Source organism: Camelus bactrianus, chromosome 6 (genome assembly GCF_048773025.1).
Source record: "Camelus bactrianus isolate YW-2024 breed Bactrian camel chromosome 6, ASM4877302v1, whole genome shotgun sequence".
NCBI classification, from domain to species: Eukaryota; Metazoa; Chordata; class Mammalia; order Artiodactyla; family Camelidae; genus Camelus; species Camelus bactrianus.
The window spans coordinates 75,764,873-75,781,540 of NC_133544.1; the positions used below are offsets into that span (position 1 = coordinate 75,764,873).

The window sequence follows — 16,668 nt, forward strand, 5'->3', positions numbered from 1 at the left end:
AAACTTATGATTACCAAAAGGCAAGAGGGGAGGGATAATTTAGGAGTTTGGCATTAGCAGGTACAAACTACTACATATAAAAGAGATAAACAACAAGGTCCTACTGTATAGCACAGGGAACTATATCCAATATCTTATAATAACCTATAATGAAAAAATTAAAAAAGAATACATAAATGTATAACTGAATCACTATGCTGCATATCAGAAACTAACACAACACTGTAAATCAACTATTCTTCAATTTAAAAGAATTTAATTAAAATTTTTAAAATTAAATTTTAAAAGGAAAATAAAAGACAAACTATTACAACTGGGAAATGAGACTAAGAGCGTGGGGAATTTATTTTCCACTTTATTCTTTTTGGTAACATTTGAGATGTTTTAAGTTTTTACCACAAAAACATGTACCTTTAGACTAAACAGAAACAAACACATTTTTTAAGGCATGTAAGTATTCATAAATACACTTTGACCCAGCAATTCCTCTTCCAGGAATGATATACATACTCATGCCAATTGAGCTGCATATGTGCAAAAAAGAGATATGTTGTGAAGCTCTTCATAAAGCATTGTACATAACAGCAAACAATCGAAAACAAAGTGTTTAGTAGGGGCCTTATAATATGGAATACTATGCAGCTATAAAAAAGCATAAGGCTATGTTCTGATAGGAATCTCTAAAATACAGTATTATGTGAAAAAAGAAAAGTACACAATAGTATATATGGTATGTTAGCATTTGTGTGAAAAGAAAAAAGAGAATATATAAATAATGATCTGCACCTGCAAACTCTAGAAGAATATACAAAATACTGATTTAAAAAGTGATTATGGGGAGAATGCGTGGCTAAGAGACAGGGATGATTTTGCACCATATATGCTTTTATATGTGAGTAGAAATAATTTTATATCCTTTCAAAATAACCAAAAATAGGACAATGTAAAGTACATTTTAAAATAATTAACTAACATTATTATATAAAACTAGTGTTGACACTCAAAACAATAAAAGCAAGAAAAAGATAAATTTTTTTCCTTTAGAGAAACTGGATTTAACCCTGTTAAGTGCTACAAGTTAAAACAATCTGGAAAATTATTATCTGGGTCAACTCATTGCTCGAAGGTTTCAGGCTAAGTGTATTGGACTTTGATACAGTTTTATTCCAGCTCATAAATTACAACACAGAAAAATTTTCTGGCAGTAATAAGCTGTTTCCCGAAGACATCCCATTAATGCAGCCAAGACTTGAATAAAATTCTGTGCATCTACAGAATAGATGTTGGAATAAGACAAAAAAATACAACTCCTATTCAAAACTATGATTCACCTATTCCTGACATACCAATTACCACACTTTGAAGAAGACAGGCCTGAAGAAGGTAGAGAAAAGACCAAGTGAAATATACAAAGCTCTGGAGAGACTACCATATCAAGTCCACACTCTAAGTCCCTTGAGGATATGACCAAGTTACAATTCATGTCACATTTACTGTAGCACTCAGTAGAAAGGCTGGCAGGTAGCATGTACTCATACATTTATGGATCAATCTGTAGAATGAAGTTAGCATGAGAAAGGGAAGATGAAAGCCTATTTATTACAGGTAAGAAGGTTAAGCTAAATATGAATAGCAGGTTATTTACTAAATCTAAAAAAAACCAATAAATAAATAGTTAAAAGAAAAGAATTAAGTCAAATGTAAGACAGAAAACACATGGAATTTCTTGCCTTAAGTTATAACTGCTGATGGCAAAAGACATATAAATAAAGAATAATTAAAACATTTAAAACTAAAATCTCGTGTACTAATGGTAGATTCCTTTTACTCACAAAGAGAACTTTAATTCTCTCTAAAATTAGTGTTTAAAAAATATTAATCCTTCTCAAACTCTTCTATAAAAAAAAAAAGAGAACTTTAACCACGTGTTAAGGTTGAAGCTAGCTAGCAAATAGGTCTCCATAGTTTTGAAGGAGCCTTAATCGAATTTTTAATATGAAATTATAAAACAGTACAGTTTATAAAGATTCACAGCTAGGGTAAGTATAGCTAAGTGGTAGAGCACATGCTTAGCATGCATGAGGTCCTGGGTTCATTCCCCAGTATCTTAACAACAACAAAAAAGATTCACAGCTATACAATTTAATGACACAGAGATGTGATTGCTTACGAAAGTCTAAAACCAATAATTAAAAATTCCTTCAAAATCTTATATAATTAGGTTAACCATACTTTCCAGTTTTCCCAGACAGTTCCATTTTATGCCTGTTATCCTCGAATAATTATTGAAAGTGCCCCATTTCACTCTCAAAAGTGTCCTGGTTTAGGTAAGTTACACTGTTACCCTAGTGGGTCTGCCAGACAAAATACTGGAAGCCCAGTTAAATTTGCATTTCAGATGAACAACAAATAATTTTTCATTTATACTTATGTATGTCCCATGCAATATTTCAGACATGCTGGCATCCTGTGTGCATGCACGTGTGTGTGTTTGAGAGAGAGAGAGAGAGAGAGAAGAGAATGTGTGTCTGAAATCTGGCAACCCCCACATCCCAGTGATAATTTTCCTAAACACTGAAAATTATCTTTTTATGATCTCTCATATAAGGCAAAAACCACATTCAAAATAAAGTAAAATGAAAATCAAAGTAAAGCATAAACAAAGTTCTTTGACAAGGCAGATTCCCACGGTTAGAAGGCCCTAGGCTCCTGCAGCTGAAAACTCAGTTTTCCAAGACACGGTTTTCACCTACATGAGTAGCACAAAAGGGATCCTAATGCCTGCCCATAGTTAAGAGTAACTGAATTCAGCTGATTCCTAGAAATTCCCAAAATGACATATTAGGATACTGCTATCAAAGATATACCTTATTTAGCAATTAATAGGAATAGTTCCCTTGGTGAAAAGCAAAGACATTTCATCTATTATTTTTTTTTCTCTAATCACCTGTCAAGATGTCTTCTAGACAGAATACTGATAAATGCAAAGGAAAAAAAAGAAACAAAATTTTAAGTAGACTTTTAAGGCTGAGATTTACAGTGGAGAAGTATAAGGCACAGTAATATTGTATAGCTAAAAATCCTAACTAGTCATGTGATCATTCTGATAAAATGAACAAAAAGTTCTTTCATTGTGAATAAATTAAACTTTGATGAAATACCATGAATAGGACTAAGCAGTGTTTAAAATTCTTTTCATAGTATTTTTAACATGATGGAATGCAGATAAATATAGGCAAGATTTTTTTCCCCCCACAACGTTTAAGAGAGAAGGAAGCTTTCAGTCAACAACCGAATTATGACTTGCTCCAATCTTCTCATTATGCCCTGCTTCCCAGGGTTGGTATCCGGTCACGAAACATACAATAAAGTTTTTCAAGACAAAAGGAGTGTGTAACGTGGATTTTTCATTTTCTAAAGGAGACTCAGGAACTTTCACAATTGAAACCCTAGATTTCTGTGAAAGTTACTATTCCATACACTTTAGATAAACTTGACTAAGTGGAAATTTAGCATAAATGAAAAACTCTTAAAAGAGATTTTTATGGAAATTCTAGAAAACCATTTTAATAGTAGTTCTAACATATTTTGCTACTTTATCCTACACACAAAAATTTATCTCTCTCCACCTGGCTGAACTCTAACATTGGAGGATGGAGTGAAATGAATGATTATGTGTTTTTTATTATTACATCAGTTGGGTCTTTTCATTCAGCTTAAATATAAACAAATATTTATAGTCAATGAGCCAATTAAGATCAAAATATGCCCTGAATTTCACATACAGAGAATAAACAGTTTTGATTTGAATGGCTAATAAATAGAGCAAAAATTAAATGGGTTAAAACACAGATGATTATCAAGTTTTGATAGTACTATAAAATATGAAAAATGTTTACTGTACATTTTAACACATCTGTACATTGCCAAAACTGGAGGTTTTCAAGGTTCATGTGAAAAACACTGAGCCCTTCACTGTCATTCTCTGTCGTTCTCCACCATAGAACCTTATTCTTTTTCTTCTTAGCAGTTAATATGATTTATGACTATGTTGTGTTTGTGAACATGTTTACTGCCTGCCTCCCCACCCTATACTATTACTCAGTCATTCAGTAGGTAACTACTGAGCACCTATTTGGTGAATGAGTAACAATCCACTTTAGCTATGTAAACCACACTCAGCCCAAGCATATTTACTGTTTTATGAGTGCTGTCTAGCTGTACTGGCCTATCGTAACTGTTATCTTTGCTAACTGTAATGCCAATAATGTGTATTTCCCTTAAATTATGTAACACTTGTCTTTCTATTGCCTCAAGGAACTTACACAGCAAACATCTGAAGTTCAGGCTATTTCTTTTTTCCACATTCTTCTGACAGCAGACAGGAAGGAAAAGGGAAAATCGGTGGGCTGTGCTGGATTTGCCTGGGACTTCCCAACTAGTACTTGTGTTTCAACTCATTCACAGACAACTCTGCTGTGCTCAGGATAAAGACATCATACAGGATTTCAGTGGCCCGCTGTTGCCACCAGAATGCCAAGCTAAACTGCAAAGTTTGTCTTCAGATCCTCTCACCTCCTGCTCTAAATTACCTCCTATTTCCTGCCTTCTTACCACTCCCTCCGCCCCACACCCACGGTGCTCAGTGCTCTCAAGCTGACTTTGGCTATCCAATGTTGCCCATCTCACTGTTTTGCTCCTGCCTCGTTAAAACTCCCAATTCTAGCATGTGTCTATTCTTTTCCCACAGCTGTTCATGTGATATGAATTAATTCTAGGATGTGAATATAACTAATAGACATAACTCTTGTCAGGGGTGGGAGGAGGTAGTTAAAATGAATCACTTGGGAGAAGAGGATTTTTTTTTTGGCTGCTTGTATGGGGGAAGAGATTTTTTAGCTCAATATGTTCTGCTCCTTTAGTAGGTATCAGGGGGAAAATAACAAACTATGTAGAGTTAGTATTATAACCATTTAGCTGCCTCAGGACAACCATCCTCTACACGAGTCTGCCAAGGTGTCTGCTCTGGAGAACGACACACTGCTACAAAAGATTCCTGCCATTAACCTAGGATGATGACATGCACCACCAAAGTAAAATCTTGCTTTTTATTTCAAATACAGAAAACCCTGCTCACTACAGTCCCTTCACATGATCACTATCTTTACCTAGTCCATGCAGACTTTTCAGCCCAAGAACTGGAAGAAAAGCTCTCTCTATATAAAGTCAATCACACTCATAATCCACAGAGAAGGATAATCATAGAAAGCAAGGGATTGGACTGTTCTCTTCAGAAAGCACGTCCCCTCTGTCTGAGAGACAGTGCTACTTCTCCTAAGGATTTGTGAGATTCTCCGACAGTGTGGTTTCATTAAGTTCCAAGTTTTATTAACTTCCAGAATAAGATGACATATCCACAGTCAAATAAATCCAGGCATTTAAAAATAACTCACATCTGGTTCCTACCCTGCTCTCCCTCTTCCCAAAAGAGCTGCCATTATAGCGCACTGTAACATAATAAAGGAAGAAAAGAAAAAAAAAAACCTCAGTGATTTTACACACTCTGTGAGTTCACATGGAAGAAAGGAAGGTACCAACAGAATGGAATTGGCTCCTGGGACAGCCAGTTGGGCTTACCCCACAAATCTAAAACTACCTTTTTCTCATCTTGACTTGAGTGATTTTTTGCTGAAATAAATTTTATTATATTGCCTAAAACATTACCAAATACCTGAGTTAAAAAGCACATCTTTAAAACTTGTTGTTTAATCATGAGGGTGAATCATCTTCCTTTTCTCCTACTACCTAGCTGAGAGAGTTTTGCTGAGAGAATGAGAATTCTGATAAGAGAAGGCAGGCAGTTTCAGAGCATGGAGCATTCTGAGAGACATGAGAAGTGTGGAATAGATGACACCTTAAAAGGGAAGGAAAAGAAGACAGAAACTAACTTTTACTGAGAATTTACTGTGTGCCAGCTACCATGTTAGGCACTTACACCACCTTACCTTATGTCTTTTTTTAATAATTCTGCAATACGAGTATTATCATCCCAATTTTATAGCAGAAACCCACACTTTCAATTATATCAGTCTCCAAAAGGTCATGTAGCTAGTAAAACTGCAGATCTCAGATTTGAACCGAAGACAAATTGACCATCAATTCTTAAAAAATGGTTAAGTACCAAAATAAAAAGGACCAGCCCCTGGCTGAGACAGGGAAGGAGAAATTCCTTTCTGACTGATTTCTTAATTAGTCAAAAGGACCTATAAGCCAGGCTGTACCACCCAGCTACATTATAGATCACACAAATTTTTATAGCTGTGAACATGGCCAGTTTCAGAATTACAGGTAAATGTTTTCAAGTCTCAAATACTTTTGTCCCAAAATTTCAAAAATACTCCTAATCCCAGTTTGGAAATTGGTTTAATTTACCCCAAACACAAATGATTTGAGGATTGTGAGCAATACTAAGTTATCTGTTTCATAGTTTTTATATCCTTATTTACTCAGCCTGAATATGCAACAATTCGATTAATAATCTCTTATACAGCACCGATTAGCGCCAGACCCATAGAGTTTAATATTATCCGTTCCTGTTCCTACTTGATTCATGGTCTCAAAGGAGACACTGTTTCATAAGAGTATCTATAAAAATATGATAAATGCTATTAGGCATGTATAGAGTGTTATGAGAAAACAAAAAGAAAATAAATTTAGGGAATGACACTACTACTATCTCACTATCACTCACAGACACACACCTCCAGTGTGCTGCCTTTGCATAGGAAAGTGTGGCAGGGAGCTGGCTGTGAACATATATGTATTTGTTTAAACTTTCAAAAGGAAATGCTGGCAGGATAGGCCAAAAACTAGTTAAAATGGTTGCTAATAAGGAGTGGGGTGGGAGGATGGGTTGGAGGGGACAGGATGAAAGCAAGGCTTCTCTGAATGAATCTTTTTTTTAGAAGATAATTTTTAACTTTTGTGACGTGTTTTACATATTTACAAAATAAATCAACAAAGTAAAAACCAACCCTTGTCCTACCACCCATGCCGTAAAACAAAAACGGAGGAGGAGGAGGAGGAGGAGGGGGAGGAGGAGGAGGAACAAAGTTCAACAACACAGTAACAAACAAGAAGTTTCTTAGGGGGATTCCTTCTGCAATGTTCTTGAGGACTTGAATCCTCAAGTCTTGGTATTAGAGGTCATAAGAGGTACACTATCTAAATGTGTCCAATGTAAACATACCTTCCTCTACAGAATTTAGAGAGTACTCATGAAGCAGTGGTATTCTGTGGAACACAAGGACAGCCAGCGCTTTGGTTTATAGCTTTATTCAAGTCTACCTATCTTTGTTATTTGTTAATTTTTTATTTACTAATTTTTATTTTTTACTTTATTACCTTTTTTGTTGTGTTTTGGAGGGGTAATTTGTTTTCTTTCTTTACTTACTTTTTAATGGAGGTATTGAGGATTGAGCCCAGGATCTCATGCATGCTAAGCACCCACTCTCCCACTGAGTTATAATCTCTCCCCACTTTGTTGTCTTTTTAATCCTCCCCAAATTATCATAAATTTTTCTTCCTTTATTCCCACCATTACTAGAAAGAGCAGAATAAGTGAATAAGTTCTTACCTAGACATATCCTCATAAGATTTTGGAATACAAAGAAGAAAAAGAAGAACCTCAAAAGGCCCTTCTAGTGTGAGGGCATGACTCTCTCCTTAGCTCTGGAAAACACTTACCTGTTTGTATCTTAATTCTCTTCCTTTAATTTTTTAGATGAATTAAAATTCAAATAACATAAAGTTCATCATTTTAACAATTCTGAAGTGGACAATTCAGTGGCTTTTAGTATATGCAAAGGCTGTGCAACATTCACCACTGTCTAATTCCAGAACATGCTCATCACCCCTCAAAAGAAACTCTTTACCCCTTCAGCAATCACTCCCTTTTATTTAAAAAAAAAAAAAAAACTTTTTGTGGAGGGGGGATTAGGTTTGTTTATTTATTTAATGGAGGCACTGGGGATTGAACCCAGGACCTCGTGTGTGTTAATGTGCACACACTACCACTGAACTATATCCTCCCCTTTTATTTTTTAAGTCTCTTTTTCTGAGATTCTTAATAGTACAACTTTGGACCTCCCAGATTGATCTTTTATAGTTTTAAACTTTTTATTGCTGTTTTTTATTTTTTTGTTTTATATTCTGGGAGACCTTCTTGATTATATTTTCTAGTCCTTTTACTGAAAACAAAATTTTTAAAATTTCAGTAATATTTCAACTTCAAAGAGCTTTTTCTGTACGTTTCTTTTCCAAAATGTTTTACTGCTTTATTATTCTGAGTTAATTAATAAGATAATTTTCTTCTTTTCTATAAGTTATCTCTCTTTCCAGAGGACAAATTTTTGTGAGTTTTTAAAAAAAACTTTCTTACTTTCATGCTGCTGGTTTTTTCTCACTTCCTGAAAAATCCTTGGTTATCCATTCATATTTAGGGTAGATGGATAGGGAAACTATCCTGCACAAAAAGGAAATGCTGGAAGGATAAGCCACAACTATTAAAAATGGTTACTGTAAGGGGTGTAGGGCAGGGCAGATTAAGACAAGTGTTATTACTTTAGTGTGAGTACATGGGGAACCAAACTCTAAGGCTGCAGAACCCTGAATTCTAGCACAAAAGAGATTTCTTTTGGAGCATCATCATTCACATTATAAGCCTCAGCTTTCTCCAAACATTTTGTTCAACTTCTTTCTAGAAGAACCATCTGGTGTTTTACATGGGAGAAAATGCAGACTACATGAGTGGAGGTGGAGGTGGAGGTGGGACGTAAGGGAGGGACATAGTGGACCCGTGGGAGCAGCTTCCCATTTAGTCATTCAGTTTATCTTGTTTTCAGCCCCCGTACTCATTTTTGTTCATGTCTGTCCCTGAGTCTTCTTTGGAGATCCGCTGGGCTGATCCATTCCTACCCCAGCATTCTCTGGGCTGCAGCTTTTTGGCTTCTTTCTTCCTTCAACCCACTCTCATCGACTTTCCAACTTCCAGAAATTTCTGGAAATTTCTTGTTTATTGGTGACCCAACCATGTGCTTCTCTTTGTTGTTTTGGTATTTGTATTTGGTATCTCCCAACGGACGCTCGGATCCACTGATGCTGATCTCTGGTCCACCATCTTGAACTAGTACTTTTAAGGAGAGGGGAAAGTTTGACTTTCTACAGAAACTTGCAGAGATATAACAGCACCACTCAGTTCTATTTTCTACCATCTTTTCATAGTGCTTGTTATCTATGACTATCTAGGTAAACACTAAGTAGGTTAGTATTTAATAGAATTTTCATGATTACGAGTTCTTGCCATATGTAGAACTTTCTATGTTCTGTTATTGCATGTTTCTGGGGGAGAATTCCGTTGTTTTCATTAGAATTCCAAAGGGCTCTATAACCTAAAAGAGGTTAAGAACCATAGGACTAAATGAATGCACTCTCTCAAATAATGTTAGAAGGTAGAAATCCCCATCCCATGATGCTATGTTTGAGTTTTGATCTGAAATTTCAGGTGTTTAAATCACAAAAAAATTAATGTTTGAAAAAATTTTGAAGTTGTTAAAAAACCCCAAGGCAATCAGTAAACAAATGAATGTATAACGTGTCAGCCAGCAGTGGGGTCTCTTTCACAACACAACCAAATGCAATTTGCAATATGCAGTAACTTGACAAATACTAGAAAGACCTCACTCAGGGCTTCACTTCTCTTGTACAGCAACTGAGGGTGCTGAGGGGTGGGGACGTCAGAAAATTTCCCAAACTGATGACCTGGATAGCTACTTGGAATAAAGCTATTCAGGCACAATGTCAGGTTTTACACTAAAAGAGCCAGCTACTAAATTTTAGAAGACCTAGATGTTGAGTTAAGATTAGCCTAAAAAGTAACAAAGAAGGGGAAGAACTGATTGATATACAAGCCAAGAGTGTCAGTGTCTCTACAAAATAAAACTACAAGATATTAATTCTGGTTCCTTAAGACAGGTTTTGCTGAAGCTACCTAAATGTCAAATTTTGGGTTCTAAGCAAATGACATCTGGTCATATGGCACTAATTCAGGTAATTGTTTTATAAGTATTTTTAAAATAGGTAAAAAAATAAAAAAGAAACAGTAACAGCAGAGAGGAGTTGTGTAGACAACAACGTATGATTTTAATCTCTCTTAATTAAATATTAATATTTGTTCAAAATAGGGAAATAAAAATGTATGTGTATTGTTAAAGAAAAAAAATCCAATGACACTTGTTAAAACATGGTAAAGAAGACTTTATTAAAGACAGGACAGGAGAAGCTATTAAGATAGGTATAGGGACCACCGCAATGGAATTTTGCAGTGGGGGAAAGAGTTTGGGCTCGACTCTGAAAACTGCACAGCGTGTGGGAATTTAGAGCCAAAGAGCAGGTGAGAGTCAGTGGATGGATAATTACTAACAGGAAATATCAGGGGTAAGTAGTAGTCTGGCTAAACTGACCTATCAGAAGTCTTGCTGAAGATAGGCCTGGGTGATGAGATATCACCTGGGGATAACCCGTAAGATACTGAGAGTAGGGGCTCTGTTAAATTAGCTTAGCAAGGTTCTTGCTAAAATTAGATTTTACAAGGACGTACACAGATGGGCCTGGGGGAAGGTTCAGGAGGTGGACAAAAGTTTGGTCAAGCAAAGAATCTTTGTTAGCATTTACAGTTATGTTGATACCATGGTCACAATGAAGGTCAGCCAGCCGGTATGTTACACACATTATAGTAATGCTTAAAATTTGGGCTGCACTAGCTTAGTTACAATACCTGAAGTGAAAGAAAGAAGCTAATGCTCACTAACAAATTAAATCTATATGGTTTTGCCTCGTTCAATAAACTGAAGGTAAACTTTTTTCTGACAACATCTTCAGGACATAAGGAACAACATTTAAAGATTAATGATTATCATAAAATTTTACATGTGTGAACTACTTAGCTGACTGGACTGAATGCACCCTGGAAGATACATATCTGAATAAATCTTTTTCATCCATTTTCATTTACTTTGTTCAAACAGGGCTATCACCAGAAAGATTTCAGATAATCAAAGGTTATAGTTCATTGTGATTTTACCATAAAATTTTATAAACCAAAAGAAATGCCCAATTACCTACCTAAGCGGTGAAATCCAAAGGTGAATCTTTTGGTTGGTGATTTTGAAGACAGCCACAAAGCAAGCAGGGTCAGTATGATGGCACTTAGGTCAGTTAACATATGAAGTGCATCTGTCATGATTGCTAGGCTATTTGCAATGTATCCACCTTAGAGTAAGGATGAGAAGAAAGGACTAAGTTAATTAAAATAATAAGTATAAGCAATCAAACCAAAGATATGCAACATCCTACAAAACATGAACTTCTAATTAAATACTTACTCTATTGCAATTAAATCAAGGTATCCTGAAGTTTTATGCAAAATATTAAATATGCATATTATTTTTCCAGTAGGAAGGTAAATTTCTAGGAATAGATTCTTGGAGGAGTCAATGGCCTTAATTCAGAACCTCTAAATTGGGGGCTAACACAAAGAGAAATTTTGTGTTTTAGCACTGCAGTTTTTACTCAACGTACTAAGTCTACTATTAGACAGTGAAATTATAGTATCATATCTAAATATTATAATATTATAATAAATCTGAATAAAGGTAGGTATTCACTTGTTTGGGAGGGTTTGAACATAAAATTAAACTGAAGAAATTCATAAAATGTTCATTAGTTCAAAACAGAAGATAAAAATTAACCCAATTCTCTTAGATATAAACAGCAATGTCTCCTAATAGAGGGATAAAAGATGGTATTTAGAAGTACAATTTTTATACTGGTTTTCTGGTATATAATAATAGTGTACATAATACATTTCATAATTTGGGTGTGTATGTGTATATATGTATATTTATATTTATGTACTTTATATATGTATTTCCATTACTGTCAACCAATTTTCCTATCACCATCCATTGAATAAGTTTTTATAATATAATACAGAGTATTCAAACTTTTATGTGTATCAGAATCACCTGGAAGGTTTGTCAAACTACAGACTTCTTGACCCCACTCCCCAAATTTCTTATTCAGTAAGGTCTGGATGGGGCCTGAGAATTCCTATTTCTAACATGTTCCCAGGTGATGCTGATGCTTCCGGCCTTGGAACCACACTGAGAATTACTGTTATAACATATAGCAGAACTTCATGATCAGGATGTTGTGACACAGAAGTGTGCTGAGCCACTGAGTCCCCTATTCCTGGGATGGGTGTGCAGAGCCAAGGGCAGCAGAAGAACTGGGGCTGGTGATCTTGTGGTTACAGCCATTTACTCCAGTGTGCTCTATACAAACGTCATTTTGCATTGTATTCCCTGACATGAGAAAGCTGGAAGTTACTGAGAGAAAACACAGGCTTGGTGGCTTTGAAATATCAGAGACTCTTAGCAAGTTACTTACCATTTTTGAGCTTCAGTTTACTCATCTATAAAATGAGGACAGTACCTTAAAGCTGCACTGTCCAATAAAACTGAGATGATGGAAATGTTCTATCTGTGCTGTCCAATGGAGTAGCCACTAGTCACATGTGGCTTTTGAGAATATGAAATACGGCTAGTGCAACTAAGGAATTGAATTTATTTAATTTTAGTTAACCTAAATTTAAAGAGCCACATGTTGGTGATCACCAGCCAAAAAAAAAAAAAAAAAGAGATGACTTTCAGAGTAAGGACCTCTGAAAGTCATCTCCTCCATGAAAGCCATGAGAACATAGACAAAAATTGTCCAAATTAGTGTTTTCAAAATTCTGGAAATTAGCCAAAGGCTGATATAGGTAGCATTTATTCAAGAAAAACAGCTGAATCTTGGTAAGAATCTGAGCTCAGTGAAATTTTAACTTGCCTTATACCAATCTCCTCCTCTTCAGTTCTACTGTAGCTTTAAAAACTAACAAGCAGCAATCACAGTGAAAACCTCAGCCTGGCAAGCCACTGCAAGGGATAGGATGGGGCTTGAGCTCCTTAAAAGCCCCAATGCCAGCGAATTGTCATTATTTGACCTGTCCGGTGGTTCCCTGGGAGATTAAACTTGCAAGGCTCTTTTTATTGGCTTTGAATTGGAGCTTGGCCCTGGTGCAAACTCCAGTGAGTGTCAAAAAATAATCAGAGGCAATTGTTTACCAATGCATCTGCCAGAAGCAATAAGTGTGTTCCCTGTGTTCTGAAATTTTACAGCGATGTACCTTGGTGTGGGTTTATTTTCACCCAATTTGGGATTTTGTTGACTCCTTCTATCTGAAATTGTATACCCTTTGGTTCTGGGGACATACATTTCTTAAACTATGTTGCTAATAACTTCTTTCCTTCTGCTCTCTCTATTCCTAAAATTCCTATTATTTGGAGTTTGAACTAACATACTAATTTTCTTGCCTTTTTTCTCCCATTATCCTCTTATCTTTTTGCTCTGTTCTGTGAGATATTACCTTAATTCATCTTCTAATGTACTTGGAATTTTAAAAAATTATGTTTTTATTATTCAAAAGCTCCCTTCTCTACTCTGAATTTCTTTTAAAAATTAGCCTGTTCTTGTTTTATGGATTCATGATCTTTTATCTCTGTGGATACATAGTCTGTTATTATACTATTATATCTGACTGGCTCTTACATAGGTTTTAATGAGCTTTCCTTATCTTAGCCTTCCTCTTTACCCACACTTACAGGGGTACCTGGTACAACCAGTTCTGAGTCTACTTAGGGTTCTCTAGTGCAGTTCTCAATTGTGATCCTCAGGGTCAGCAGAGTCAGCATGTCCTGAGAACTTGTTAGAAATGGAAATTCTCAGACTCTACCCCAGACCTACTTAATTAGAAACTCTGGTCCAGCCATCTGTGTTTTAGTAAGTTATCTAGGTGTCTCTGATGCATCAGTGTACACTGGATTGGTTCTTGGCTTCCCCTACCGCTCGTTTACAGGAATTGGCTTTCTTGGGAGTGTTAAACCAGTTACCTCCCTCATCTGATTCTTTTCTAGTTTGTATTGCTGTTGTCTCCTCTCCAGTTTTCCCCATCTGTGTGGTGATACATACACACATTCACATATATGTGTACATACATTATCCATATGTGATATGGATATATAATATCTGTATGTATATACAGATATATACATATATTTTAAAATCCCTTTGTTGTAGTTTAAGAGAGTACTACTAGAAGCATAAGTTCATTTGCCATCTTTACCTGGAAGTCTGCATTCATTCTTCAAGATTTTTCATTCCCAGTAAAATGCAGTTGTTAAAGCAGTGAATAACTGTTACTAAATCCAAAGGATATTTTAGTTCTTATCTTATTAGACCTCTCAGCAGCTTCAACTTATTTATTTCCACTTTAAAATACTCTTTTGAATTCTGGGATACCTGTTTGCCTTCTGCCTGACTTCTAAAGTTGTAGTTCCTCAAGACTTGGGCTCTCTAGATACTTTTTCCATTCCTATGGTGTTACATACTGTATCTCACTCTATCCTGACCCCTCTTCTGAACTATAGACTTATATATAACAGCTCACTAGACCTCTTTACTTGGCTATTTCACATACATATGATACTTAACAAGTATAAAACAACCTTTGAACCCATTCTTAAATCCTGCTCTGTTGCCACAGATGGGAAGATAATACCATGTTCTTGGATCAGAAGAATCAGTATGATTAAAATGGCCATACTACCCAAGGCAATATACAGATTCAATGCAATCCCTATCAAATCACCAATGGCATTTTTCACAGAGCTGGAACAAATTTTTTTAAAATTCATATGGAAACACAAAAGACCCTGAATAGCCAAAACAATCTTGAGAAAGAAGAACAGCGCTGAAGGAATCACACTCCCTGACTTCAGACTATACTACAAAGCTACAGTAATCAAGACAGTATGGTAGCGGCACAAAAACAGACACATAGATCAATGGAACAGGACAGAAAGCCCAGAAATAAACCCATGCTCTTATGGTCAATTAATCTATAACAAAGGAGGTAAGAATATACAATGGAGAAAAGACAGTCTCTTCAATAAGTGATGCTAGGAAAACTGGACAGCTACATGTAAGAATGAAATTAGAATAATATCTAACACCTAAAAATGAAACTCTAAAAATGCATTAAAGACTTAAATGTAAGACCAGATACTCTAAAACTCCTAGAGGAAAACATAGGCAGAACACTCTTTGACATAAATTGCAGCAATATTATTTTTGATCCATCTCCTACAATAATGGAAATAAAAGCAAAAGTAAGCAAATGGGACCTGATTAAACTTAAAAGCACAGCAAAGGAAACCATAAACAAAATGAAAAGACAACCTACAGAATGGGAGAAAATATTTGCAAACAATGAGATCAACAAGGGATTAATTTCTAAAATATACAAACAGTTCATACAGCTTAATATCAAAAACAAAAACAAATAACCCAATCAAAAAAATAGGCAGAAGACCCAAACAGACATTTCTCCAAAGAAGACATACATACAGATGGCCAACAGACACATCAAAAGATGCTCAATATCACTAATTATTAGAGAAATGGAAATCAAAACTACCATGAAGTATCACCTCACACCGGTCAGAATGGCCATCATTAAAAAGTCTACAAATAATAAATGCTGGAGAGGGTGTGGAGAAAAAGGAACCCTCCTACACTGTTGGTGAGAATGTAAATCGGTTCAGCCACTATGGAGAATAAGGAGGTTCCTTAAAAAACTAAAAATAGAGTTATCATATGATCCAGCAATCCCACTCCTGGGTATATATCTGGATAAAACTATAACTGTTAAAGGTACATGCACCCCAATGCTTACAGCAGCACTACTTAAAATAGCCAAGAAATGGAAGCAATCTAAATGTCCATTGATAGATGACTGGATAAAGAAGATGTGGTATATATATACCTCAGCCATAAAAAACATTACTCAGCCATAAAAAAGAATAAAATAATGCCATTTGCAGCAACATGGATAGGCCTAGAGATTATAATATTAAGTGAAGTAAGTTAGATAGAGAAGGACAAACATACGATATCACTTATATGTGGAACCAAAAAAAAAAATGATACAAATGAACTTATTTACAAACCAGAAATAGACTCACAGAAATAGAGGGCAAACTATGGTTACCAAAGGGGAAAGGTGGGGGGGAGGGATAAATTAGAAGTTTGGGGTTAATTTATACACACTGCTATATATAAAATAGATAAACAACAAGGACCTACTGTATGGCACAGGGAACTATATTCAATCTCTTATAATAACCTATAATGGAAAAGAATCTGAAAAAGAATACGTGTGTATATGTATAACTGAATCACTTGGGTACACCTGAAACTAACACAACATTGTAAATCAACTATACTTCAATTAAAAAAAAAACACCCCCAAAAATCCTGCTCTGTATTTTCTCCCTGCCTCATAAATGACATACATTTCCATATGCTCAGCTGCCTAGGTGAGAAACTTCAGAATCATTCCTGATACTTTTCTCCTACCAACTCTCACCTCCAAACCATTAGCCAATTTTGTCACTGTTATCTCTATAATGTTTCTCAATGAATACATTTTTCTCCAACCATTCTAGT

At 35.5% G+C, this 16,668-nt stretch overlaps 2 protein-coding genes across 4 annotated transcripts in view; one reads left to right on the top strand and one right to left on the bottom strand.

Moving 5' to 3' along the window:
• Positions 1–16,668, top strand: part of BLOC1S6 (biogenesis of lysosomal organelles complex 1 subunit 6) — a 102,099-nt gene that overhangs the window by 37,700 nt on the left and 47,731 nt on the right. The window lies entirely within an intron of this gene.
• SLC30A4 (solute carrier family 30 member 4) overlaps positions 1–16,668 on the bottom strand; it is a 32,023-nt gene that overhangs the window by 11,329 nt on the left and 4,026 nt on the right. For 2 of the 3 annotated variants that reach the window (XM_074366058.1, XM_074366057.1), the window contains exon 3: positions 11,182–11,328. In XM_074366058.1, the coding sequence (XP_074222159.1) occupies positions 11,182–11,328 (147 nt within the window). Of the gene's footprint in view, positions 1–713; positions 9,191–11,181; positions 11,329–16,668 lie in introns of those variants that run through there. The other variant, XM_074366059.1, reaches the window with a different exon arrangement.